Consider the following 27,878-nt stretch of genomic DNA (forward strand, 5'->3'; position numbering starts at 1 on the left):
CCTTTATCTCAACTATCTGCACCATTTTGCCAAGAGCGAGAGTTTGCGCATCCAGAAAGTTTAACCGTTTTTGTTTTATTTCAAACTGCCTTCATTGACCGGAAACCGTAAATATTTTAAACTCTGCGCTAAGACACATTCGCATGGCGTTAGTTTTACCGATTCTGACGGGATAAGAAACGTGCGCAATTTCTCAAAATTACCACACAGTGGAGAATTAATGCCGGCAGGATCTTACTGTCTACAAAGCAAGTTCAATGCAAGCATAACCTTCACAAGTAAGACGAAGCATGGCGGCGGAAAAGAACAACATTTTTATTTTACAATTACTTCAAAATTAGGAACAAAAATACGACCAAAAATTCTTTAGTTTGACATGTGATCAAAATACAGAGTAAACTAATACATGATAGCATGCATGCAAAAGATCAACGGCAGAACAGGGACTTTTAACGTTGTCTGCATTAAAAAGGAATTAACCATCCCTCTCAATATAAAATTGGGATAATTTTTTTCTCTTCAGAGGCCTCCATAGAATAGTGCATCCATCCCCTCACTCATGTGTATAGAGACGTATCCTAAGGCTCTGTCAGCAACATTCAGATCAACAACAGCATCAACAATTTCACAGCTAGTTTTAAAACTTGCTTAAACGCACAGTGATTGCAGAAAATGATAAACAAATTAGGTAATATTAATTAAATTATTAAATTGTGCAGATTAATAGACAGAAAAGGTTATTGAATTTTACATTATGATAAATGAGAACTATACGTGATTACTAATTATTGTTAACTAATTTACTGTATGAATTTTTCCCCCTCGTTGTTAAAAATCATTATATGTCAGGGTGCCAGTCAGTGGAAGCACACAGACACGTTGGCCAGCTGTCCTATTCAGCTACTTTTTGGTCATTTATTAAGTAACTGACTAATATTTTCCTGCGGGATCTTCTAATTATTTTGAAATAAAAATGTAACTTACAGCGTAAAAACATGGAATCCAGTCAGAAGCGCATGGGCCTCTTGTGCGGCGGAGGAGAACTTGAGCCGCTGGTGTCGTCGGGCTCGGCCTTGCGCTTCCTCTGACTGGTGCCAGCGGGCCTCTGAGGAGGCCTCTCCTCCTGCCTCACGCCCCATGTTCGCAGAGAACTGCTCACATGCATGGAGACATGCACGGACATGACCACGGTGTGGTCATCACCATAGTCCGTAATGCCCCAGAGTCCCTCGGGGATGCTGAGCTCATCCAGCTTCCGCAGGTAGTTGCGGCCTTCGATCTCAAGCTGCTGCCACGTGCTGTTAGGGCCCACAGGGATCCAGAAGGTGGAGCTGGAGGGCTCAGCATGTTCTGGCTCAATCTGACTTCCAGGTTGAGTGTCAGAAGCCACAGATAAGGATGGAGATGAGGGCTCATCTTCACCCCAGGCCAAGGGGAGAGCCTCAGGAAGCCCATTAGCATCCTCAGTCGTGGATGCTGGAGCTGCAGGGGAAGCCTCCCTTCTAGAGCTGGGTGATGGCAGCTCCTGTCCGTAATGGTCATCCTCCTCAGCTGGTGATTCTCCATCCCCATGCTGGACACCAGTCTCTGTACCATGATGTACCACTTGCAGCCGTGCAGTTGCTACGTGCAATAGGCTGGGATCCAACTCCTCCCCAGTGAGCCGCCAATAAAATGAAGGGACACTGAGGGCCAGAGACTGCAAGTTCTCCATGGTCAGTGGGCTCCTCTCGAAGTTCACGACCAGAATGGAGATGAACTTGTCCTCCACAAACTCATGAACTGGGACAAAATGGAACACAGAGAGATATATAAGAACATGACAATAACTGGATAAATACTCTACTACAAAATCAGTTTAAAATGAGTCCATGGGCTTCAGATTGTCAGATAAATTAAATAATGTGAATTACCGATAAAGCTAAGAAAGCTAAACCAGAAGACAACATCCATGCATACGCTTACTCTCACACATATGCAAATGAATAAATATTAAATGAAACGCATTTAGTCCTGCACTTTTGTCACTAACAGTGATCTTGCTTTTCATTTTCTTATTATTTAAACAAGATGAGCAAGAATGGGAGACAGAAGGGGAGTATAACGAACGGCATTTCCTATCACATCGTTACATTTGCTCATTTTAAAACTCTGCTTCCAATGTATCCGTTTGCAGTTCAAAATACATTTGTTTCTGTGGAATAAAGTTGAATTATTCAACAGGTCGGTTATTTTACCTTCGAAAACCAAAGGTGTTACTTATCAGCTTTACCTCAAAACTAACAAGCATTAGGCCAATGCAGACTTGGCCGTTCATTTCGTCTGTCACATACCGGGAGCTACAACTTTATTATCATTTAATCACTATAATCATTAATACCTTCTGGATCCATGTTCTCCACGTTTAAGGAGTGATGGATTCGAAATCTCATCGAGTAACAGTCCTTTATCTCAACTATCTGCACCATTTTGCCAAGAGCGAGAGTTTGCGCATCCAGAAAGTTTAACCGTTTTTGTTTTATTTCAAACTGCCTTCATTGACCGGAAACCGTAAATATTTTAAACTCTGCGCTAAGACACATTCGCATGGCGTTAGTTTTACCGATTCTGACGGGATAAGAAACGTGCGCAATTTCTCAAAATTACCACACAGTGGAGAATTAATGCCGGCAGGATCTTACTGTCTACAAAGCAAGTTCAATGCAAGTATAACCTTCACAAGTAAGACGAAGCATGGCGGCGGAAAAGAACAACATTTTTATTTTACAATTACTTCAAAATTAGGAACAAAAATACGACCAAAAATTCTTTAGTTTGACATGTGATCAAAATACAGAGTAAACTAATACATGATAGCATGCATGCAAAAGATCAACTGCAGAACAGGGACTTTTAACGTTGTCTGCATTAAAAAGGAATTAACCATCCCTCTCAATATAAAATTGGGATAATTTTTTTCTCTTCAGAGGCCTCCATAGAATAGTGCATCCATCCCCTCACTCATGTGTATAGAGACGTATCCTAAGGCTCTGTCAGCAACATTCAGATCAACAACAGCATCAACAATTTCACAGCCAGTTTTAAAACTTGCTTAAACGCACAGTGATTGCAGAAAATGATAAACAAATTAGGTAATATTAATTAAATTATTAAATTGTGCAGATTAATAGTCAGAAAAGGTTTTTCAATTTTACATTATGATAAATGAGAACTATAGGTGATTACTAATTATTGTTAACTAATTTACTGTATGAATTTTTCCCCCTCGTTGTTAAAAATCATTATATGTCAGGGTGCCAGTCAGTGGAAGCACACAGACACGTTGGCCAGCTGTCCTATTCAACTACTTTTTGGTCATTTATTAAGTAACTGACTAATATTTTCCTGCGGGATCTTCTAATTATGTTGAAATAAAAATGTAACTTACAGCGTAAAAACATGGAATCCAGTCAGAAGCGCATGGGCCTCTTGTGCGGTGGAGGACAACTTGAGCCGCTGGTGTCGTCGGGCTCGGCCTTGCGCTTCCTCTGACTGGTGCCAGTGGGCCTCTGAGGAGGCCTCTCCTCCTGCCTCACGCCCCATGTTCGCAGAGAACTGCTCACATGCACGGGCACATGCACGGACATGACCACGGTGTGGTCATCACCATAGTCCGTAATGCCCCAGAGTCCCTCGGGGATGCTGAGCTCATCCAGCTTCCGCAGGTAGTTGCGGCCTTCGATCTCAAGCTGCTGCCACGTGCTGTTAGGGCCCACAGGGATCCAGAAGGTGGAGCTGGAGGGCTCAGCATGTTCTGGCTCAATCTGACTTCCAGGTTGAGTGTCAGAAGCCACAGATAAGGATGGAGATGAGGGCTCATATTCACCCCAGGCCAAGGGGAGAGCCTCAGGAAGCCCATTAGCATCCTCAGTCGTGGATGCTGGAGCTGCAGGGGAAGCCTCCCTTCTAGAGCTGGGTGATGGCAGCTCCTGTCCGTAATGGTCATCCTCCTCAGCTGGTGATTCTCCATCCCCATGCTGTACACCAGTCTCTGTACCATGATGTACCACTTGCAGCCGTGCAGTTGCTACGTGCAATAGGCTGGGATCCAACTCCTCCCCAGTGAGCCGCCAATAAAATGAAGGGACACTGAGGGCCAGAGACTGCAAGTTCTCCATGGTCAGTGGGCTCCTCTCGAAGTTCACGACCAGAATGGAGATGAACTTGTCCTCCACAAACTCATGAACTGGGACAAAATGGAACACAGAGAGATATATAAGAACATGACAATAACTGGATAAATACTCTACTACAAAATCAGTTTAAAATGAGTCCATGGGCTTCAGATTGTCAGATAAATGAAATAATGTGAATTACCGATAAAGCTAAGAAAGCTAAACCAGAAGACAACATCCATGCATACGCTTACTCTCACACATATCCAAATGAATAAATATTAAATGAAACACATTTAGTCCTGCACTTTTGTCACTAACAGTGATCTTGCTTTTCATTTTCTTATTATTTAAACAAGATGAGCAAGAATGGGAGACAGAAGGGGAGTATAACGAACGGCATTTCCTATCACATCGTTACATTTGCTCATTTTAAAACTCTGCTTCCAATGTATCCGTTTGCAGTTCAAAATACATTTGTTTCTGTAGATTAAAGTTGAATTATTCAACAGGTCGGTTATTTTACCTCGAAAACCAAAGGTGTTACTTATCAGCTTTACCTCAAAACTAACAAGCATTAGGCCAATGCAGACTTGGCCGTTCATTTCGTCTGTCACATACCGGGAGCTACAACTTTATTATCATTTAATCACTATAATCATTAATACCTTCTGGATCCATGTTCTCCACGTTTAAGGAGTGATGGATTCGAAATCTCATCGAGTAACAGTCCTTTATCTCAACTATCTGCACCATTTTGCCAAGAGCGAGAGTTTGCGCATCCAGAAAGTTTAACCGTTTTTGTTTTATTTCAAACTGCCTTCATTGACCGGAAACCGTAAATATTTTAAACTCTGCGCTAAGACACATTCGCATGGCGTTAGTTTTACCGATTCTGACGGGATAAGAAACGTGCGCAATTTCTCAAAATTACCACACAGTGGAGAATTAATGCCGGCAGGATCTTACTGTCTACAAAGCAAGTTCAATGCAAGCATAACCTTCACAAGTAAGACGAAGCATGGCGGCGGAAAAGAACAACATTTTTATTTTACAATTACTTCAAAATTAGGAACAAAAATACGACCAAAAATTCTTTAGTTTGACATGTGATCAAAATACAGAGTAAACTAATACATGATAGCATGCATGCAAAAGATCAACGGCAGAACAGGGACTTTTAACGTTGTCTGCATTAAAAAGGAATTAACCATCCCTCTCAATATAAAATTGGGATAATTTTTTTCTCTTCAGAGGCCTCCATAGAATAGTGCATCCATCCCCTCACTCATGTGTATAGAGACGTATCCTAAGGCTCTGTCAGCAACATTCAGATCAACAACAGCATCAACAATTTCACAGCTAGTTTTAAAACTTGCTTAAACGCACAGTGATTGCAGAAAATGATAAACAAATTAGGTAATATTAATTAAATTATTAAATTGTGCAGATTAATAGTCAGAAAAGGTTTTTCAATTTTACATTATGATAAATGAGAACTATAGGTGATTACTAATTATTGTTAACTAATTTACTGTATGAATTTTTCCCCCTCGTTGTTAAAAATCATTATATGTCAGGGTGCCAGTCAGTGGAAGCACACAGACACGTTGGCCAGCTTTCCTATTCACCTACTTTTTGGTCATTTATTAAGTAACTGACTAATATTTTCCTGCGGGATCTTCTAATTATGTTGAAATAAAAATGTAACTTACAGCGTAAAAACATGGAATCCAGTCAGAAGCGCATGGGCCTCTTGTGCGGTGGAGGAGAACTTGAGCCGCTGGTGTCGTCGGGCTCGGCCTTGCGCTTCCTCTGACTGGTGCCAGCGGGCCTCTGAGGAGGCCTCTCCTCCTGCCTCATGCCCCATGTTCGCAGAGAACTGCTCACATGCACGGGGACATGTACGGACATGACCACGGTGTGGTCATCGCCGTAGTCCGTAATGCCCCAGAGTCCCTCGGGGATGCTGAGCTCATCCAGCTTCCGCAGGTAGTTGCGGCCTTCGATCTCAAGCTGCTGCCACGTGCTGTTAGGGCCCACAGGGATCCAGAAGGTGGAGCTGGAGGGCTCAGCATGTTCTGGCTCAATCTGACTTCCAGGTTGAGTGTCAGAAGCCACAGATAAGGATGGAGATGAGGGCTCATCTTCACCCCAGGCCAAGGGGAGAGCCTCAGGAAGCCCATTAGCATCCTCAGTCGTGGATGCTGGAGCTGCAGGGGAAGCCTCCCTTCTAGAGCTGGGTGATGGCAGCTCCTGTCCGTAATGGTCATCCTCCTCAGCTGGTGATTCTCCATCCCCATGCTGGACACCAGTCTCTGTACCATGATGTACCACTTGCAGCCGTGCAGTTGCTACGTGCAATAGGCTGGGATCCAACTCCTCCCCAGTGAGCCGCCAATAAAATGAAGGGACACTGAGGGCCAGAGACTGCAAGTTCTCCATGGTCAGTGGGCTCCTCTCGAAGTTCACGACCAGAATGGAGATGAACTTGTCCTCCACAAACTCATGAACTGGGACAAAATGGAACACAGAGAGATATATAAGAACATGACAATAACTGGATAAATACTCTACTACAAAATCAGTTTAAAATGAGTCCATGGGCTTCAGATTGTCAGATAAATGAAATAATGTGAATTACCGATAAAGCTAAGAAAGCTAAACCAGAAGACAACATCCATGCATACGCTTACTCTCACACATATCCAAATGAATAAATATTAAATGAAACACATTTAGTCCTGCACTTTTGTCACTAACAGTGATCTTGCTTTTCATTTTCTTATTATTTAAACAAGATGAGCAAGAATGGGAGACAGAAGGGGAGTATAACGAACGGCATTTCCTATCACATCGTTACATTTGCTCATTTTAAAACTCTGCTTCCAATGTATCCGTTTGCAGTTCAAAATACATTTGTTTCTGTAGATTAAAGTTGAATTATTCAACAGGTCGGTTATTTTACCTCGAAAACCAAAGGTGTTACTTATCAGCTTTACCTCAAAACTAACAAGCATTAGGCCAATGCAGACTTGGCCGTTCATTTCGTCTGTCACATACCGGGAGCTACAACTTTATTATCATTTAATCACTATAATCATTAATACCTTCTGGATCCATGTTCTCCACGTTTAAGGAGTGATGGATTCGAAATCTCATCGAGTAACAGTCCTTTATCTCAACTATCTGCACCATTTTGCCAAGAGCGAGAGTTTGCGCATCCAGAAAGTTTAACCGTTTTTGTTTTATTTCAAACTGCCTTCATTGACCGGAAACCGTAAATATTTTAAACTCTGCGCTAAGACACATTCGCATGGCGTTAGTTTTACCGATTCTGACGGGATAAGAAACGTGCGCAATTTCTCAAAATTACCACACAGTGGAGAATTAATGCCGGCAGGATCTTACTGTCTACAAAGCAAGTTCAATGCAAGCATAACCTTCACAAGTAAGACGAAGCATGGCGGCGGAAAAGAACAACATTTTTATTTTACAATTACTTCAAAATTAGGAACAAAAATACGACCAAAAATTCTTTAGTTTGACATGTGATCAAAATACAGAGTAAACTAATACATGATAGCATGCATGCAAAAGATCAACGGCAGAACAGGGACTTTTAACGTTGTCTGCATTAAAAAGGAATTAACCATCCCTCTCAATATAAAATTGGGATAATTTTTTTCTCTTCAGAGGCCTCCATAGAATAGTGCATCCATCCCCTCACTCATGTGTATAGAGACGTATCCTAAGGCTCTGTCAGCAACATTCAGATCAACAACAGCATCAACAATTTCACAGCTAGTTTTAAAACTTGCTTAAACGCACAGTGATTGCAGAAAATGATAAACAAATTAGGTAATATTAATTAAATTATTAAATTGTGCAGATTAATAGACAGAAAAGGTTATTGAATTTTACATTATGATAAATGAGAACTATACGTGATTACTAATTATTGTTAACTAATTTACTGTATGAATTTTTCCCCCTCGTTGTTAAAAATCATTATATGTCAGGGTGCCAGTCAGTGGAAGCACACAGACACGTTGGCCAGCTGTCCTATTCAACTACTTTTTGGTCATTTATTAAGTAACTGACTAATATTTTCCTGCGGGATCTTCTAATTATTTTGAAATAAAAATGTAACTTACAGCGTAAAAACATGGAATCCAGTCAGAAGCGCATGGGCCTCTTGTGCGGCGGAGGAGAACTTGAGCCGCTGGTGTCGTCGGGCTCGGCCTTGCGCTTCCTCTGACTGGTGCCAGCGGGCCTCTGAGGAGGCCTCTCCTCCTGCCTCACGCCCCATGTTCGCAGAGAACTGCTCACATGCATGGAGACATGCACGGACATGACCACGGTGTGGTCATCACCATAGTCCGTAATGCCCCAGAGTCCCTCGGGGATGCTGAGCTCATCCAGCTTCCGCAGGTAGTTGCGGCCTTCGATCTCAAGCTGCTGCCACGTGCTGTTAGGGCCCACAGGGATCCAGAAGGTGGAGCTGGAGGGCTCAGCATGTTCTGGCTCAATCTGACTTCCAGGTTGAGTGTCAGAAGCCACAGATAAGGATGGAGATGAGGGCTCATCTTCACCCCAGGCCAAGGGGAGAGCCTCAGGAAGCCCATTAGCATCCTCAGTCGTGGATGCTGGAGCTGCAGGGGAAGCCTCCCTTCTAGAGCTGGGTGATGGCAGCTCCTGTCCGTAATGGTCATCCTCCTCAGCTGGTGATTCTCCATCCCCATGCTGGACACCAGTCTCTGTACCATGATGTACCACTTGCAGCCGTGCAGTTGCTACGTGCAATAGGCTGGGATCCAACTCCTCCCCAGTGAGCCGCCAATAAAATGAAGGGACACTGAGGGCCAGAGACTGCAAGTTCTCCATGGTCAGTGGGCTCCTCTCGAAGTTCACGACCAGAATGGAGATGAACTTGTCCTCCACAAACTCATGAACTGGGACAAAATGGAACACAGAGAGATATATAAGAACATGACAATAACTGGATAAATACTCTACTACAAAATCAGTTTAAAATGAGTCCATGGGCTTCAGATTGTCAGATAAATTAAATAATGTGAATTACCGATAAAGCTAAGAAAGCTAAACCAGAAGACAACATCCATGCATACGCTTACTCTCACACATATGCAAATGAATAAATATTAAATGAAACGCATTTAGTCCTGCACTTTTGTCACTAACAGTGATCTTGCTTTTCATTTTCTTATTATTTAAACAAGATGAGCAAGAATGGGAGACAGAAGGGGAGTATAACGAACGGCATTTCCTATCACATCGTTACATTTTCTCATTTTAAAACTCTGCTTCCAATGTATCCGTTTGCAGTTCAAAATACATTTGTTTCTGTAGATTAAAGTTGAATTATTCAACAGGTCGGTTATTTTACCTCGAAAACCAAAGGTGTTACTTATCAGCTTTACCTCAAAACTAACAAGCATTAGGCCAATGCAGACTTGGCCGTTCATTTCGTCTGTCACATACCGGGAGCTACAACTTTATTATCATTTAATCACTATAATCATTAATACCTTCTGGATCCATGTTCTCCACGTTTAAGGAGTGATGGATTCGAAATCTCATCGAGTAACAGTCCTTTATCTCAACTATCTGCACCATTTTGCCAAGAGCGAGAGTTTGCGCATCCAGAAAGTTTAACCGTTTTTGTTTTATTTCAAACTGCCTTCATTGACCGGAAACCGTAAATATTTTAAACTCTGCGCTAAGACACATTCGCATGGCGTTAGTTTTACCGATTCTGACGGGATAAGAAACGTGCGCAATTTCTCAAAATTACCACACAGTGGAGAATTAATGCCGGCAGGATCTTACTGTCTACAAAGCAAGTTCAATGCAAGCATAACCTTCACAAGTAAGACGAAGCATGGCGGCGGAAAAGAACAACATTTTTATTTTACAATTACTTCAAAATTAGGAACAAAAATACAACCAAAAATTCTTTAGTTTGACATGTGATCAAAATACAGAGTAAACTAATACATGATAGCATGCATGCAAAAGATCAACGGCAGAACAGGGACTTTTAACGTTGTCTGCATTAAAAAGGAATTAACCATCCCTCTCAATATAAAATTGGGATAATTTTTTTCTCTTCAGAGGCCTCCATAGAATAGTGCATCCATCCCCTCACTCATGTGTATAGAGACGTATCCTAAGGCTCTGTCAGCAACATTCAGATCAACAACAGCATCAACAATTTCACAGCTAGTTTTAAAACTTGCTTAAACGCACAGTGATTGCAGAAAATGATAAACAAATTAGGTAATATTAATTAAATTATTAAATTGTGCAGATTAATAGACAGAAAAGGTTATTGAATTTTACATTATGATAAATGAGAACTATACGTGATTACTAATTATTGTTAACTAATTTACTGTATGAATTTTTCCCCCTCGTTGTTAAAAATCATTATATGTCAGGGTGCCAGTCAGTGGAAGCACACAGACACGTTGGCCAGCTGTCCTATTCAACTACTTTTTGGTCATTTATTAAGTAACTGACTAATATTTTCCTGCGGGATCTTCTAATTATTTTGAAATAAAAATGTAACTTACAGCGTAAAAACATGGAATCCAGTCAGAAGCGCATGGGCCTCTTGTGCGGCGGAGGAGAACTTGAGCCGCTGGTGTCGTCGGGCTCGGCCTTGCGCTTCCTCTGACTGGTGCCAGCGGGCCTCTGAGGAGGCCTCTCCTCCTGCCTCACGCCCCATGTTCGCAGAGAACTGCTCACATGCATGGAGACATGCACGGACATGACCACGGTGTGGTCATCACCATAGTCCGTAATGCCCCAGAGTCCCTCGGGGATGCTGAGCTCATCCAGCTTCCGCAGGTAGTTGCGGCCTTCGATCTCAAGCTGCTGCCACGTGCTGTTAGGGCCCACAGGGATCCAGAAGGTGGAGCTGGAGGGCTCAGCATGTTCTGGCTCAATCTGACTTCCAGGTTGAGTGTCAGAAGCCACAGATAAGGATGGAGATGAGGGCTCATCTTCACCCCAGGCCAAGGGGAGAGCCTCAGGAAGCCCATTAGCATCCTCAGTCGTGGATGCTGGAGCTGCAGGGGAAGCCTCCCTTCTAGAGCTGGGTGATGGCAGCTCCTGTCCGTAATGGTCATCCTCCTCAGCTGGTGATTCTCCATCCCCATGCTGGACAGCAGTCTCTGTTCCATGATGTACCACTTGCAGCCGTGCAGTTTCTACGTGCAATAGGCTGGGATCCAACTCCTCCCCAGTGAGCCGCCAATAAAATGAAGGGACACTGAGGGCCAGAGACTGCAAGTTCTCCATGGTCAGTGGGCTCCTCTCGAAGTTCACGACCAGAATGGAGATGAACTTGTCCTCCACAAACTCATGAACTGGGACAAAATGGAACACAGAGAGATATATAAGAACATGACAATAACTGGATAAATACTCTACTACAAAATCAGTTTAAAATGAGTCCATGGGCTTCAGATTGTCAGATAAATGAAATAATGTGAATTACCGATAAAGCTAAGAAAGCTAAACCAGAAGACAACATCCATGCATACTCTTACTCTCACACATATCCAAATGAATAAATATTAAATGAAACACATTTAGTCCTGCACTTTTGTCACTAACAGTGATCTTGCTTTTCATTTTCTTATTATTTAAACAAGATGAGCAAGAATGGGAGACAGAAGGGGAGTATAACGAACGGCATTTCCTATCACATCGTTACATTTTCTCATTTTAAAACTCTGCTTCCAATGTATCCGTTTGCAGTTCAAAATACATTTGTTTCTGTGGAATAAAGTTGAATTATTTAACAGGTCGGTTATTTTACCTCGAAAACCAAAGGTGTTACTTATCAGCTTAACCTCAAAACTAACAAGCATTAGGCCAATGCAGACTTGGCCGTTCATTTCGTCTGTCACATACCGGGAGCTACAACTTTATTATCATTTAATCACTATAATCATTAATACCTTCTGGATCCATGTTCTCCACGTTTAAGGAGTGATGGATTCGAAATCTCATCGAGTAACAGTCCTTTATCTCAACTATCTGCACCGTTTTGCCAAGAGCGAGAGTTTGCGCATCCAGAAAGTTTAACCGTTTTTGTTTTATTTCAAACTGCCTTCATTGACCGGAAACCGTAAATATTTTAAACTCTGCGCTAAGACACATTCGCATGGCGTTAGTTTTACCGATTCTGACGGGATAAGAAACGTGCGCAATTTCTCAAAATTACCACACAGTGGAGAATTAATGCCGGCAGGATCTTACTGTCTACAAAGCAAGTTCAATGCAAGCATAACCTTCACAAGTAAGACGAAGCATGGCGGCGGAAAAGAACAACATTTTTATTTTACAATTACTTCAAAATTAGGAACAAAAATACGACCAAAAATTCTTTAGTTTGACATGTGATCAAAATACAGAGTAAACTAATACATGATAGCATGCATGCAAAAGATCAACGGCAGAACAGGGACTTTTAACGTTGTCTGCATTAAAAAGGAATTAACCATCCCTCTCAATATAAAATTGGGATAATTTTTTTCTCTTCAGAGGCCTCCATAGAATAGTGCATCCATCCCCTCACTCATGTGTATAGAGACATATCCTAAGGCTCTGTCAGCAACATTCAGATCAACAACAGCATCAACAATTTCACAGCTAGTTTTAAAACTTGCTTAAACGCACAGTGATTGCAGAAAATGATAAACAAATTAGGTAATATTAATTAAATTATTAAATTGTGCAGATTAATAGTCAGAAAAGGTTATTGAATTTTACATTCTGATAAATGAGAACTATACGTGATTACTAATTATTGTTAACTAATTTACTGTATGAATTTCTCCCCCTCGTTGTTAAAAATCATTATATGTCAGGGTGCCAGTCAGTGGAAGCACACAGACACGTTGGCCAGCTGTCCTATTCAACTACTTTTTGGTCATTTATTAAGTAACTGACTAATATTTTCCTGCGGGATCTTCTAATTATGTTGAAATAAAAATGTAACTTACAGCGTAAAAACATGGAATCCAGTCAGAAGCGCATGGGCCTCTTGTGCGGTGGAGGAGAACTTGAGCCGCTGGTGTCGTCGGGCTCGGCCTTGCGCTTCCTCTGACTGGTGCCAGTGGGCCTCTGAGGAGGCCTCTCCTCCTGCCTCACGCCCCATGTTCGCAGAGAACTGCTCACATGCACGGGCACATGCACGGACATGACCACGGCGTGGTCATCACCATAGTCCGTAATGCCCCAGAGTCCCTCGGGGATGCTGAGCTCATCCAGCTTCCGCAGGTAGTTGCGGCCTTCGATCTCAAGCTGCTGCCACGTGCTGTTAGGGCCCACAGGGATCCAGAAGGTGGAGCTGGAGGGCTCAGCATGTTCTGGCTCAATCTGACTTCCAGGTTGAGTGTCAGAAGCCACAGATAAGGATGGAGATGAGGGCTCATCTTCACCCCAGGCCAAGGGGAGAGCCTCAGGAAGCCCATTAGCATCCTCAGTCGTGGATGCTGGAGCTGCAGGGGAAGCCTCCCTTCTAGAGCTGGGTGATGGCAGCTCCTGTCCGTAATGGTCATCCTCCCCAGCTGGTGATTCTCCATCCCCATGCTGTACACCAGTCTCTGTACCATGATGTACCACTTGCAGCCGTGCAGTTGCTACGTGCAATAGGCTGGGATCCAACTCCTCCCCAGTGAGCCGCCAATAAAATGAAGGGACACTGAGGGCCAGAGACTGCAAGTTGTCCATGGTCAGTGGGCTCCTCTCGAAGTTCACGACCAGAATGGAGATGAACTTGTCCTCCACAAACTCATGAACTGGGACAAAATGGAACACAGAGAGATATATAAGAACATGACAATAACTGGATAAATACTCTACTACAAAATCAGTTTAAAATGAGTCCATGGGCTTCAGATTGTCAGATAAATGAAATAATGTGAATTACCGATAAAGCTAAGAAAGCTAAACCAGAAGACAACATCCATGCATACGCTTACTCTCACACATATCCAAATGAATAAATATTAAATAAAACACATTTAGTCCTGCACTTTTGTCACTAACAGTGATCCTGCTTTTCATTTTCTTATTATTTAAACAAGATGAGCAAGAATGGGAGACAGAAGGGGAGTATAACGAACGGCATTTCCTATCACATCGTTACATTTTCTCATTTTAAAACTCTGCTTCCAATGTATCCGTTTGCAGTTCAAAATACATTTGTTTCTGTAGATAAAAGTTGAATTATTCAACAGGTCGGTTATTTTACCTCGAAAACGAAAGGTGTTACTTATCAGCTTTACCTCAAAACTAACAAGCATTAGGCCAATGCAGACTTGGCCGTTCATTTCGTATGTCACATACCGGGAGCTACAACTTTATTATCATTTAATCACTATAATCATTAATACCTTCTGGATCCATGTTCTCCACGTTTAAGGAGTGATGGATTCGAAATCTCATCGAGTAACAGTCCTTTATCTCAACTATCTGCACCGTTTTGCCAAGAGCGAGAGTTTGCGCATCCAGAAAGTTTAACCGTTTTTGTTTTATTTCAAACTGCCTTCATTGACCGGAAACCGTAAATATTTTAAACTCTGCGCTAAGACACATTCGCATGGCGTTAGTTTTACCGATTCTGACGGGATAAGAAACGTGCGCAATTTCTCAAAATTACCACACAGTGGAGAATTAATGCCGGCAGGATCTTACTGTCTACAAAGCAAGTTCAATGCAAGTATAACCTTCACAAGTAAGACGAAGCATGGCGGCGGAAAAGAACAACATTTTTATTTTACAATTACTTCAAAATTAGGAACAAAAATACGACCAAAAATTCTTTAGTTTGACATGGGATCAAAATACAGAGTAAACTAATACATGATAGCATGCATGCAAAAGATCAACGGCAGAACAGGGACTTTTAACGTTGTCTGCATTAAAAAGGAATTAACCATCCCTCTCAATATAAAATTGGGATAATTTTTTTCTCTTCAGAGTAGGACTGGACGATATGGCAAAAATTTATATCACGATATATTTCTTAATTTTGGTCGATACGATATAATTCCGATATCGATATGGACAATATTAAAAAGCCTCAGGAAAAAACTGCCGAGGACACACACAATGGATGTCTGCAAACTGAATTTGCAAAGTCTATAATACCTCCAGGCTCCTCCTATTAAAATTATATCATTTTTTTAAAAATAAAAACAGTACAAAAAAAAATAAGGTTCACTTTTTATTTGTATTTAGCCTTTACAAACAAGAAATGTGAAATAAACTATCAGATAAATAAAACTCTCAGACTCAGCTTATTAACAATAATATATTTCCATTTAAACTAGAACAGACTGATTATTCATATACAGTCGAACCCGGTTATGTCGCCAGCCTAGGGTGTTGCCAAAAAGCGTCGAGATAACCGATGATCGAGATAACCGAAAACCAATATGGCAGCAATATATTAACATGTGCTTGAAATTTATTTATGTGCGTTAATAACTGAGGATGTACATGCACGGGTTTTTGGTGTTTTTGGCATTGCCGCAATTTGTTTGACGCGATCGGCATGCTATAAATATGTACATACATCAGGGCCGGTTCTAGACATGCATTTATGAGGGGGCAGACAGAAATGTGAAGGGGGCACATGGTGGCGACAAAGGCGGGAAAGGGGTGGGGTGGTGCTCTGGATAACTGTTTTTGTCATGTAATTGGATTGCACTTTGTCAGGCCTCTACCCTAAGACCTGTCCAACTTGGGTGTCCCACCTGAAGGCTAAGCTTCTGCTGGTGTAGCTCTTAGGGTCACTGAGGCACGCAAAGCCCCTGACCACAGTAAGGTGGCAATCCCTCAGGGGGAAAACTGAAAAGTAAAACAACAAAAAATAAAATAAAATATTCCTCATCAGATTAAAACAAGTAAAAACATTATGTTTACCTTAATTGGATGGCCTATATCAAACATATTTGAACCCAACAAAACACTTTTCACTATTGCCAATATTAACAAAACTAAAAAGGGTAGGCTAAGTTATGAAAAAGAAAAAATCTATTCACCGAGTCTTGAAATATAAAACTGAAAAATAGGATCGGTCAGGGTTCATTTCACTACATGTTGTACTTGTTATAACTATGTATGTGACGAATAAAGAATCTTGAAATCACAACGAACAACTCGCTCAATGAGAATGAATGACGTAACCGACTGGCTAAGCTGCTTCTAGCACCGAGGTGGTTAAAATGGTACGGTCCACACTAGGGGTGTCTGAAATCGTTTTACATAAAATTTTCCTACAAGGTTAGGTTATCTTTCTTTAAAAAAAAAAAAAAACAAAAGAAAAATGTTAAGACCTTAACCCAACTGCTATTTTTGTCTATTTGTGGGGTGCTTGATCGGGGGGTACTGGGGGGTACAGTATCCCACGATCAAGACCCCCCCCCAAATAGACAAAATGATGATTTTGACGAGAGAGATTGCTGCTTCCTCTAAACCTCCCGCAATCGCGCAGCTCATTTCGCTCTGCCCTGCCTACTGAGAAACTGGCTCATTTGCATACTAACAGTGATTGGATGTTTAGCTGGGGGGAGGGTGAGTGGGGGATCTCTGCCGAGTGCCGTGTGAGCCCTTGCACAAACAGAACGCGGAGGGAAAGAGCGAACAAGAAGTGAAACTTATTATCTCGTTTGTGCCTTTTTCAATGGATTTTTCAGCTACTGTAGTAAATCTTGTCCATATTCAGTTTGTGGGTAATTATTATTTTCTTCCTCAACTTCTAAAAGTTTGATTTAAGGGGGCAGGACGTTTGCTTACGGGGGCGTTGCCCCCTCTTGCCCCAGTGTAGAGCCGGCCCCGACATACATATTGCTTAACAAAAGGCATATGTGCACCAACTTACAGCAGAGATTTACCAGTATACAATAAAAACCACCGTTGTTTCTAGATACAAACCTTTAATTATATTCTTTGAAATATAATTAAATATATTCTTCTATATTGAAAACACAAAGATCGCTCACAAAATCACAAAAACCTGCGGGGTGTACTGTAGTTCGTTTTTACAAAAAGCTAACCAGTGTCAAAATTAAATTCACGAGTCATTTCGCTCTGACACAGCTATGAAAAGTATCATACACGCGGTTACTATGGTTTCTTTACAAAGTCTAAAATGCTTTGTTGCTTTTGCCTTTAACAGTCTGCTTGAAAACAAATGCTTCAATATTATTTATGCTGTCTAAAAAAGTTTTACCTGGATCGCGTTTCACAGCTGCGTTGTTCAGCAAATTACCATGCGAATGCGATTTGAATACGCGCTGTTTAGCACTTGTGATACATTTTTAAAAGCCGGCGAATCGTCACCGGGATGGAGATAACCGATGTTAAAAGGCGATTTTGGCCCTCTTTTGTGCTCAAGATATTAGGGTTCGGCGACATAAAAGAATCGACATAATCGATGAGAAAATGCTAAGACAAAGGGGAATTTGGCGGTTCCCTCTATACATTTGATATATTCAAATGTATATCGAAATATCGGAAATGTGTTTAAAAATCGTATCACCGTTATTGAAAAAAATTCTATCGCGATATATATTGATATCGAATTATTGTCCAGCCCTACTTCAGAGGCCTCCATAGAATAGTGCATCCATCCCCTCACTCATGTGTATAGAGACGTATCCTAAGGCTCTGTCAGCAACATTCAGATCAACAACAGCATCAACAATTTCACAGCTAGTTTTAAAACTTGCTTAAACGCACAGTGATTGCAGAAAATGATAAACAAATTAGGTAATATTAATTAAATTATTAAATTGTGCAGATTAATAGTCAGAAAAGGTTATTGAATTTTACATTATGATAAATGAGAACTATACTTGATTACTAATTATTGTTAACTAATTTACTGTATGAATTTTTCCCCCTCGTTGTTAAAAATCATTATATGTCAGGGTGCCAGTCAGTGGAAGCACACAGACACGTTGGCCAGCTGTCCTATTCAACTACTTTTTGGTCATTTATTAAGTAACTGACTAATATTTTCCTGCGGGATCTTCTAATTATGTTGAAATAAAAATGTAACTTACAGCGTAAAAACATGGAATCCAGTCAGAAGCGCATGGGCCTCTTGTGCGGTGGAGGAGAACTTGAGCCGCTGGTGTCGTCGGGCTCGGCCTTGCGCTTCCTCTGACTGGTGCCAGCGGACCTCTGAGGAGGCCTCTCCTCCTGCCTCATGCGCCATGTTCGCAGAGAACTGCTCACATGCACGGGGACATGCACGGACATGACCACGGTGTGGTCATCGCCGTAGTCCGTAATGCCCCAGAGTCCTTCGGGGATGCTGAGCTCATCCAGCTTCCGCAGGTAGTTGCGGCCTTCGATCTCTAGCTGCTGCCACGTGCTGTTAGGGCCCACAGGGATCCAGAAGGTGGAGCTGGAGGGCTCAGCATGTTCTGGCTCAATCTGACTTCCAGGTTGAGTGTCAGAAGCCACAGATAAGGATGGAGATGAGGGCTCATCTTCACCCCAGGCCAAGGGGAGAGCCTCAGGAAGCCCATTAGCATCCTCAGTCGTGGATGCTGGAGCTGCAGGGGAAGCCTCCCTTCTAGAGCTGGGTGATGGCAGCTCCCGTCCGTAATGGTCATCCTCCTCAGCTGGTGATTCTCCATCCCCATGCTGGACACCAGTCTCTGTACCATGATGTACCACTTGCAGCCGTGCAGTTGCTACGTGCAATAGGCTGGGATCCAACTCCTCCCCAGTGAGCCACCAATAAAATGAAGGGACACTGAGGGCCAGAGACTGCAAGTTCTCCATGGTCAGTGGGCTCCTCTCGAAGTTCACGACCAGAATGGAGATGAACTTGTCCTCCACAAACTCATGAACTGGGACAAAATGGAACACAGAGAGATATATAAGAACATGACAATAACTGGATAAATACTCTACTACAAAATCAGTTTAAAATGAGTCCATGGGCTTCAGATTGTCAGATAAATGAAATAATGTGAATTACCGATAAAGCTAAGAAAGATAAACCAGAAGACAACATCCATGCATACGCTTACTCTCACACATATCCAAATGAATAAATATTAAATGAAACACATTTAGTCCTGCACTTTTGTCACTAACAGTGATCTTGCTTTTCATTTTCTTATTATTTAAACAAGATGAGCAAGAATGGGAGACAGAAGGGGAGTATAACGAATGGCATTTCCTATCACATCGTTACATTTTCTCATTTTAAAACTCTGCTTCCAATGTATCCGTTTGCAGTTCAAAATACATTTGTTTCTTTAGATTAAAGTTGAATTATTCAACCGGTCGGTTATTTTACCTCGAAAACCAAAGGTGTTACTTATCAGCTTTACCTCAAAACTAACAAGCATTAGGCCAATGCAGACTTGGCCGTTCATTTCGTTTGTCACATACCAGGAGCTACAACTTTATTATCATTTAATCACTATAATCATTAATACCTTCTGGATCCATGTTCTCCACGTTTAAGGAGTGATGGATTCGAAATCTCATCGAGTAACAGTCCTTTATCTCAACTATCTGCACCATTTTGCCAAGAGCGAGAGTTTGCGCATCCAGAAAGTTTAACCGTTTTTGTTTTATTTCAAACTGCCTTCAGTGACCGGAAACGGTAAATATTTTAAACTCTGCGCTAAGACACATTCGCATGGCGTTAGTTTTACCGATTCTGACGGGATAAGAAACGTGCGCAATTTCTCAAAATTACCACACAGTGGAGAATTAATGCCGGCAGGATCTTACTGTCTACAAAGCAAGTTCAATGCAAGCATAACCTTCACAAGTAAGACGAAGCATGGCGGCGGAAAAGAACAACATTTTTATTTTACAATTACTTCAAAATTAGGAACAAAAATACGACCAAAAATTCTTTAGTTTGACATGTGATCAAAATACAGAGTAAACTAATACATGATAGCATGCATGCAAAAGATCAACGGCAGAACAGGGACTTTTAACGTTGTCTGCATTAAAAAGGAATTAACCATCCCTCTCAATATAAAATTGGGATAATTTTTTTCTCTTCAGAGGCCTCCATAGAATAGTGCATCCATCCCCTCACTCATGTGTATAGAGACGTATCCTAAGGCTCTGTCAGCAACATTCAGATCAACAACAGCATCAACAATTTCACAGCTAGTTTTAAAACTTGCTTAAACGCACAGTGATTGCAGAAAATGATAAACAAATTAGGTAATATTAATTAAATTATTAAATTGTGCAGATTAATAGTCAGAAAAGGTTATTGAATTTTACATTATGATAAATGAGAACTATACTTGATTACTAATTATTGTTAACTAATTTACTGTATGAATTTTTCCCCCTCGTTGTTAAAAATCATTATATGTCAGGGTGCCAGTCAGTGGAAGCACACAGACACGTTGGCCAGCTGTCCTATTCAACTACTTTTTGGTCATTTATTAAGTAACTGACTAATATTTTCCTGCGGGATCTTCTAATTATGTTGAAATAAAAATGTAACTTACAGCGTAAAAACATGGAATCCAGTCAGAAGCGCATGGGCCTCTTGTGCGGTGGAGGAGAACTTGAGCCGCTGGTGTCGTCGGGCTCGGCCTTGCGCTTACTCTGACTGGTGCCAGCGGACCTCTGAGGAGGCCTCTCCTCCTGCCTCATGCGCCATGTTCGCAGAGAACTGCTCACATGCACGGGGACATGCACGGACATGACCACGGTGTGGTCATCGCCGTAGTCCGTAATGCCCCAGAGTCCTTCGGGGATGCTGAGCTCATCCAGCTTCCGCAGGTAGTTGCGGCCTTCGATCTCTAGCTGCTGCCACGTGCTGTTAGGGCCCACAGGGATCCAGAAGGTGGAGCTGGAGGGCTCAGCATGTTCTGGCTCAATCTGACTTCCAGGTTGAGTGTCAGAAGCCACAGATAAGGATGGAGATGAGGGCTCATCTTCACCCCAGGCCAAGGGGAGAGCCTCAGGAAGCCCATTAGCATCCTCAGTCGTGGATGCTGGAGCTGCAGGGGAAGCCTCCCTTATAGAGCTGGATGATGGCAGCTCCTGTCCGTAATGGTCATCCTCCTCAGCTGGTGATTCTCCATCCCCATGCTGGACACCAGTCTCTGTACCATGATGTACCACTTGCAGCCGTGCAGTTGCTACGTGCAATAGGCTGGGATCCAACTCCTCCCCAGTGAGCCGCCAATAAAATGAAGGGACACTGAGGGCCAGAGACTGCAAGTTCTCCATGGTCAGTGGGCTCCTCTCGAAGTTCACGACCAGAATGGAGATGAACTTGTCCTCCACAAACTCATGAACTGGGACAAAATGGAACACAGAGAGATATATAAGAACATGACAATAACTGGATAAATACTCTACTACAAAATCAGTTTAAAATGAGTCCATGGGCTTCAGATTGTCAGATAAATGAAATAATGTGAATTACCGATAAAGCTAAGAAAGCTAAACCAGAAGACAACATCCATGCATACGCTTACTCTCACACATATGCAAATGAATAAATATTAAATGAAACGCATTTAGTCCTGCACTTTTGTCACTAACAGTGATCTTGCTTTTCATTTTCTTATTATTTAAACAAGATGAGCAAGAATGGGAGACAGAAGGGGAGTATAACGAACGGCATTTCCTATCACATCGTTACATTTTCTCATTTTAAAACTCTGCTTCCAATGTATCCGTTTGCAGTTCAAAATACATTTGTTTCTGTAGATTAAAGTTGAATTATTCAACAGGTCGGTTATTTTACCTCGAAAACCAAAGGTGTTACTTATCAGCTTTACCTCAAAACTAACAAGCATTAGGCCAATGCAGACTTGGCCGTTCATTTCGTCTGTCACATACCGGGAGCTACAACTTTATTATCATTTAATCACTATAATCATTAATACCTTCTGGATCCATGTTCTCCACGTTTAAGGAGTGATGGATTCGAAATCTCATCGAGTAACAGTCCTTTATCTCAACTATCTGCACCATTTTGCCAAGAGCGAGAGTTTGCGCATCCAGAAAGTTTAACCGTTTTTGTTTTATTTCAAACTGCCTTCATTGACCGGAAACCGTAAATATTTTAAACTCTGCGCTAAGACACATTCGCATGGCGTTAGTTTTACCGATTCTGACGGGATAAGAAACGTGCGCAATTTCTCAAAATTACCACACAGTGGAGAATTAATGCCGGCAGGATCTTACTGTCTACAAAGCAAGTTCAATGCAAGCATAACCTTCACAAGTAAGACGAAGCATGGCGGCGGAAAAGAACAACATTTTTATTTTACAATTACTTCAAAATTAGGAACAAAAATACGACCAAAAATTCTTTAGTTTGACATGTGATCAAAATACAGAGTAAACTAATACATGATAGCATGCATGCAAAAGATCAACGGCAGAACAGGGACTTTTAACGTTGTCTGCATTAAAAAGGAATTAACCATCCCTCTCAATATAAAATTGGGATAATTTTTTTCTCTTCAGAGGCCTCCATAGAATAGTGCATCCATCCCCTCACTCATGTGTATAGAGACGTATCCTAAGGCTCTGTCAGCAACATTCAGATCAACAACAGCATCAACAATTTCACAGCTAGTTTTAAAACTTGCTTAAACGCACAGTGATTGCAGAAAATGATAAACAAATTAGGTAATATTAATTAAATTATTAAATTGTGCAGATTAATAGTCAGAAAAGGTTTTTCAATTTTACATTATGATAAATGAGAACTATAGGTGATTACTAATTATTGTTAACTAATTTACGGTATGAATTTTTCCCCCTCGTTGTTAAAAATCATTATATGTCAGGGTGCCAGTCAGTGGAAGCACACAGACACGTTGGCCAGCTGTCCTATTCAACTACTTTTTGGTCATTTATTAAGTAACTGACTAATATTTTCCTGTGGGATCTTCTAATTATGTTGAAATAAAAATGTAACTTACAGCGTAAAAACATGGAATCCAGTCAGAAGCGCATGGGCCTCTTGTGCGGTGGAGGAGAACTTGAGCCGCTGGTGTCGTCGGGCTCTGCCTTGCGCTTCCTCTGACTGGTGCCAGCGGGCCTCTGAGGAGGCCTCTGCTCCTGCCTCACGCCCCATGTTCGCAGAGAACTGCTCACATGCACGGACATGACCACGGTGTGGTCATCACCGTAGTCCGTAATGCCCCAGAGTCCCTCGGGGATGCTGAGCTCATCCAGCTTCCGCAGGTAGTTGCGGCCTTCGATCTCAAGCTGCTGCCACGTGCTGTTAGGGCCCACAGGGATCCAGAAGGTGGAGCTGGAGGGCTCAGCATGTTCTGGCTCAATCTGACTTCCAGGTTGAGTGTCAGAAGCCACAGATAAGGATGGAGATGAGGGCTCATCTTCACCCCAGGCCAAGGGGAGAGCCTCAGGAAGCCCATTAGCATCCTCAGTCGTGGATGCTGGAGCTGCAGGGGAAGCCTCCCTTCTAGAGCTGGATGATGGCAGCTCCTGTCCGTAATGGTCATCCTCCCCAGCTGGTGATTCTCCATCCCCATGCTGTACACCAGTCTCTGTACCATGATGTACCACTTGCAGTCGTGCAGGTGCTACGTGCAATAGGCTGGGATCCAACTCCTCCCCAGTGAGCCGCCAATAAAATGAAGGGACACTGAGGGCCAGAGACTGCAAGTTCTCCATGGTCAGTGGGCTCCTCTCGAAGTTCACGACCAGAATGGAGATGAACTTGTCCTCCACAAACTCATGAACTGGGACAAAATGGAACACAGAGAGATATATAAGAACATGACAATAACTGGATAAATACTCTACTACAAAATCAGTTTAAAATGAGTCCATGGGCTTCAGATTGTCAGATAAATGAAATAATGTGAATTACCGATAAAGCTAAGAAAGCTAAACCAGAAGACAACATCCATGCATACGCTTACTCTCACACATATCCAAATGAATAAATATTAAATGAAACACATTTAGTCCTGCACTTTTGTCACTAACAGTGATCTTGCTTTTCATTTTCTTATTATTTAAACAAGATGAGCAAGAATGGGAGACAGAAGGGGAGTATAACGAACGGCATTTCCTATCACATCGTTACATTTTCTCATTTTAAAACTCTGCTTCCAATGTATCCGTTTGCAGTTCAAAATACATTTGTTTCTGTAGATTAAAGTTGAATTATTCAACAGGTCGGTTATTTTACCTCGAAAACCAAAGGTGTTACTTATCAGCTTTACCTCAAAACTAACAAGCATTAGGCCAATGCAGACTTGGCCGTTCATTTCGTCCGTCACATACCGGGAGCTACAACTTTATTATCATTTAATCACTATAATCATTAATACCTTCTGGATCCATGTTCTCCACGTTTAAGGAGTGATGGATTCGAAATCTCATCGAGTAACAGTCCTTTATCTCAACTATCTGCACCATTTTGCCAAGAGCGAGAGTTTGCGCATCCAGAAAGTTTAACCGTTTTTGTTTTATTTCAAACTGCCTTCATTGACCGGAAACCGTAAATATTTTAAACTCTGCGCTAAGACACATTCGCATGGCGTTAGTTTTACCGATTCTGACGGGATAAGAAACGTGCGCAATTTCTCAAAATTACCACACAGTGGAGAATTAATGCCGGCAGGATCTTACTGTCTACAAAGCAAGTTCAATGCAAGTATAACCTTCACAAGTAAGACGAAGCATGGCGGCGGAAAAGAACAACATTTTTATTTTACAATTACTTCAAAATTAGGAACAAAAATACGACCAAAAATTCTTTAGTTTGACATGTGATCAAAATACAGAGTAAACTAATACATGATAGCATGCATGCAAAAGATCAACGGCAGAACAGGGACTTTTAACGTTGTCTGCATTAAAAAGGAATTAACCATCCCTCTCAATATAAAATTGGGATAATTTTTTTCTCTTTAGAGGCCTCCATAGAATAGTGCATCCATCCCCTCACTCATGTGTATAGAGACGTATCCTAAGGCTCTGTCAGCAACATTCAGATCAACAACAGCATCAACAATTTCACAGCTAGTTTTAAAACTTGCTTAAACGCACAGTGATTGCAGAAAATGATAAACAAATTAGGTACTATTAATTAAATTATTAAATTGTGCAGATTAATAGTCAGAAAAGGTTTTTCAATTTTACATTATGATAAATGAGAACTATAGGTGATTACTAATAATTGTTAACTAATTTACTGTATGAATTTTTCCCCCTCGTTGTTAAAAATCATTATATGTCAGGGTGCCAGTCAGTGGAAGCACACAGACACGTTGGCCAGCTGTCCTATTCAACTACTTTTTGGTCATTTATTAAGTAACTGACTAATATTTTCCTGCGGGATCTTCTAATTATGTTGAAATAAAAATGTAACTTACAGCGTAAAAACATGGAATCAAGTCAGAAGCGCATGGGCCTCTTGTGCGGTGGAGGAGAACTTGAGCCGCTGGTGTCGTCGGGCTCGGCCTTGCGCTTCCTCTGTCTGGTGCCAGCGGGCCTCTGAGGAGGCCTCTCCTCCTGCCTCACGCCCCATGTTCGCAGAGAACTGCTCACATGCACGGAGACATGCACGGACATGACCACGGTGTGATCATCACCGTAGTCCGTAATGCTCCAGAGTCCATCGGAGATGCTGAGCTCATCCAGCTTCCGCAGGTAGTTGCGGCCTTCGATCTCAAGCTGCTGCCACGTGCTGTTAGGGCCCACAGGGATCCAGAAGGTGGAGCTGGAGGGCTCAGCATGTTCTGGCTCAATCTGACTTCCAGGTTGAGTGTCAGAAGGCACAGATAAGGATGGAGATGAGGGCTCATCCTCACCCCAGGCCAAGGGGAGAGCCTCAGGAAGCCCATTAGCATCCTCAGTCGTGGATGCTGGAGCTGCAGGGGAAGCCTCCCTTATAAAGCTGGATGATGGCAGCTCCTGTCCGTAATGGTCATCCTCCTCAGCTGGTGATTCTCCATCCCCATGCTGGACACCAGTCTCTGTACCATGATGTACCACTTGCAGTCGTGCAGGTGCTACGTGCAATAGGCTGGGATCCAGCTCCTCCCCAGTGAGCCGCCAATAAAATGAAGGGACACTGAGGGCCAGAGACTGCAAGTTCTCCATGGTCAGTGGGCTCCTCTCGAAGTTCACGACCAGAATGGAGATGAACTTGTCCTCCAAAAACTCATGAACTGGGACAAAATGGAACACAGAGAGATATATAAGAACATGACAATAACTGGATAAATACTCTACTACAAAATCCGTTTAAAATGAGTCCATGGGCTTCAGATTGTCAGATAAATGAAATAATGTGAATTACCGATAAAGCTAAGAAAGCTAAACCAGAAGACAACATCCATGCATACGCTTACTCTCACACATATCCAAATGAATAAATATTAAATTAAACACATTTAGTCCTGCACTTTTGTCACTAACAGTGATCTTGCTTTTCATTTTCTTATTATTTAAACAAGATGAGCAAGAATGGGAGACAGAAGGGGAGTATAACGAACGGCATTTCCTATCACATCGTTACATTTTCTCATTTTAAAACTCCGCTTCCAATGTATCCGTTTGCAGTTCTAAATACATTCATTTCTGTAGATAAAACTTGAATTATTCAACCGGTCGGTTATTTTACCTCGAAAACCAAATGTGTTACTTATCAGCTTTACCTCAAAACTAACAAGCATTAGGCCAATGCAGACTTGGCCGTTCATTTCGTTTGTCACATACCAGGAGCTACAACTTTATTATCATTTAATCATTATAATCATTAATACCTTCTGGATCCATGTTCTCCATGTTTAAGGAGTGATGGATTCGAATTCTCATCGAATAACAGTCCTTTATCTCGACTATCTGCACCATCTTGCCAAGAGCGAGAGTTTGCGCATCCAGAAAGTTTAAACGTTTTTGTTTTATTTCAAACTGCCTTCATTGACCGGAAACCGTAAATATTCTAAACTCTGCGCTAAGACACATTCGCATGGCGTTAGTTATACCGATTCTGACGGGATAAGAACCGTGCGCAATTTCTCAAAATTACCACACAGTGCAGAATTAATGCCGGCAGGATCTTACTGTCTACAAAGCAAGTTCAATGCAAGCATAACCTTCACAAGTAAGACGAAGCATGGCGGCGGAAAAGAACAACATTTTTATTTTACAATTACTTCAAAATTAGGAACAAAAATACGACCAAAAATTCTTTAGTTTGACATGTGATCAAAATACATAGTAAACTAATACATGATAGCATGCATGCAAAAGATCAACGGCAGAACAGGGACTTTTAACGCAGTCTGCATTAAAATGGAATTAACCATCCCTCTCAATATAAAATTGGGATAATTTTTTCTCTTCAGAGGCCTCCATAGAATAGTGCATCCATCCCCTCACTCATCTGTATGAAGACGTATCCTAAGGCTCCGTCAGCAACATTCAGATCAACAACAGCATCAACAATTTCACAGCTAGTTTTAAAACTTGCTTTAACGCACAGTGATTGCAGAAAATGATAAACAATTTAGGTAATATTAATTAAATTATTAAAATGTGCAGATTAATAGTCAGAAATGGTTTTTGAATTTTACATCATGATAAATGAGAACTATAGGTGATTACTAATTATTGTTAACTAATTTACTGTATGAATTTTTCCCCCTCGTTGTCAGGGTGCCA

At 41.7% G+C, this 27,878-nt stretch overlaps 1 protein-coding gene across 4 annotated transcripts in view; it reads right to left on the bottom strand.

The window, feature by feature from the left end:
- Positions 1-27,074, bottom strand: part of LOC140581633 (uncharacterized) — a 44,631-nt gene extending 17,557 nt beyond the window's left edge. For 3 of the 4 annotated variants that reach the window (XM_072704957.1, XM_072704956.1, XM_072704955.1), the window contains exons 1-11: positions 26,978-27,074; positions 25,583-26,380; positions 23,153-23,938; positions 20,711-21,508; positions 18,269-19,066; positions 13,196-13,993; positions 10,754-11,551; positions 8,312-9,109; positions 5,870-6,667; positions 3,428-4,225; positions 985-1,782 (exon numbers count right to left, since the gene is read on the bottom strand). In XM_072704957.1, coding sequence (XP_072561058.1) covers positions 25,605-26,380; positions 26,978-27,065 — 864 coding nt within the window. In that variant the 5' untranslated portion in view covers positions 27,066-27,074 and the 3' untranslated portion in view covers positions 985-1,782; positions 3,428-4,225; positions 5,870-6,667; ... (5 more) ...; positions 23,153-23,938; positions 25,583-25,604. The remainder of the gene's footprint in view (positions 1-984; positions 1,783-3,427; positions 4,226-5,869; positions 6,668-8,311; positions 9,110-10,753; positions 11,552-13,195; positions 13,994-18,268; positions 19,067-20,710; positions 21,509-23,152; positions 23,939-25,582; positions 26,381-26,977) is intronic. The other variant, XM_072704958.1, reaches the window with a different exon arrangement.
- Between the last annotated feature and the right edge of the window lie 804 nt (positions 27,075-27,878).

The sequence above is a fragment of the Paramormyrops kingsleyae genome, chromosome 22 (assembly GCF_048594095.1).
Source record: "Paramormyrops kingsleyae isolate MSU_618 chromosome 22, PKINGS_0.4, whole genome shotgun sequence".
NCBI lineage: Eukaryota > Metazoa > Chordata > Actinopteri > Osteoglossiformes > Mormyridae > Paramormyrops > Paramormyrops kingsleyae.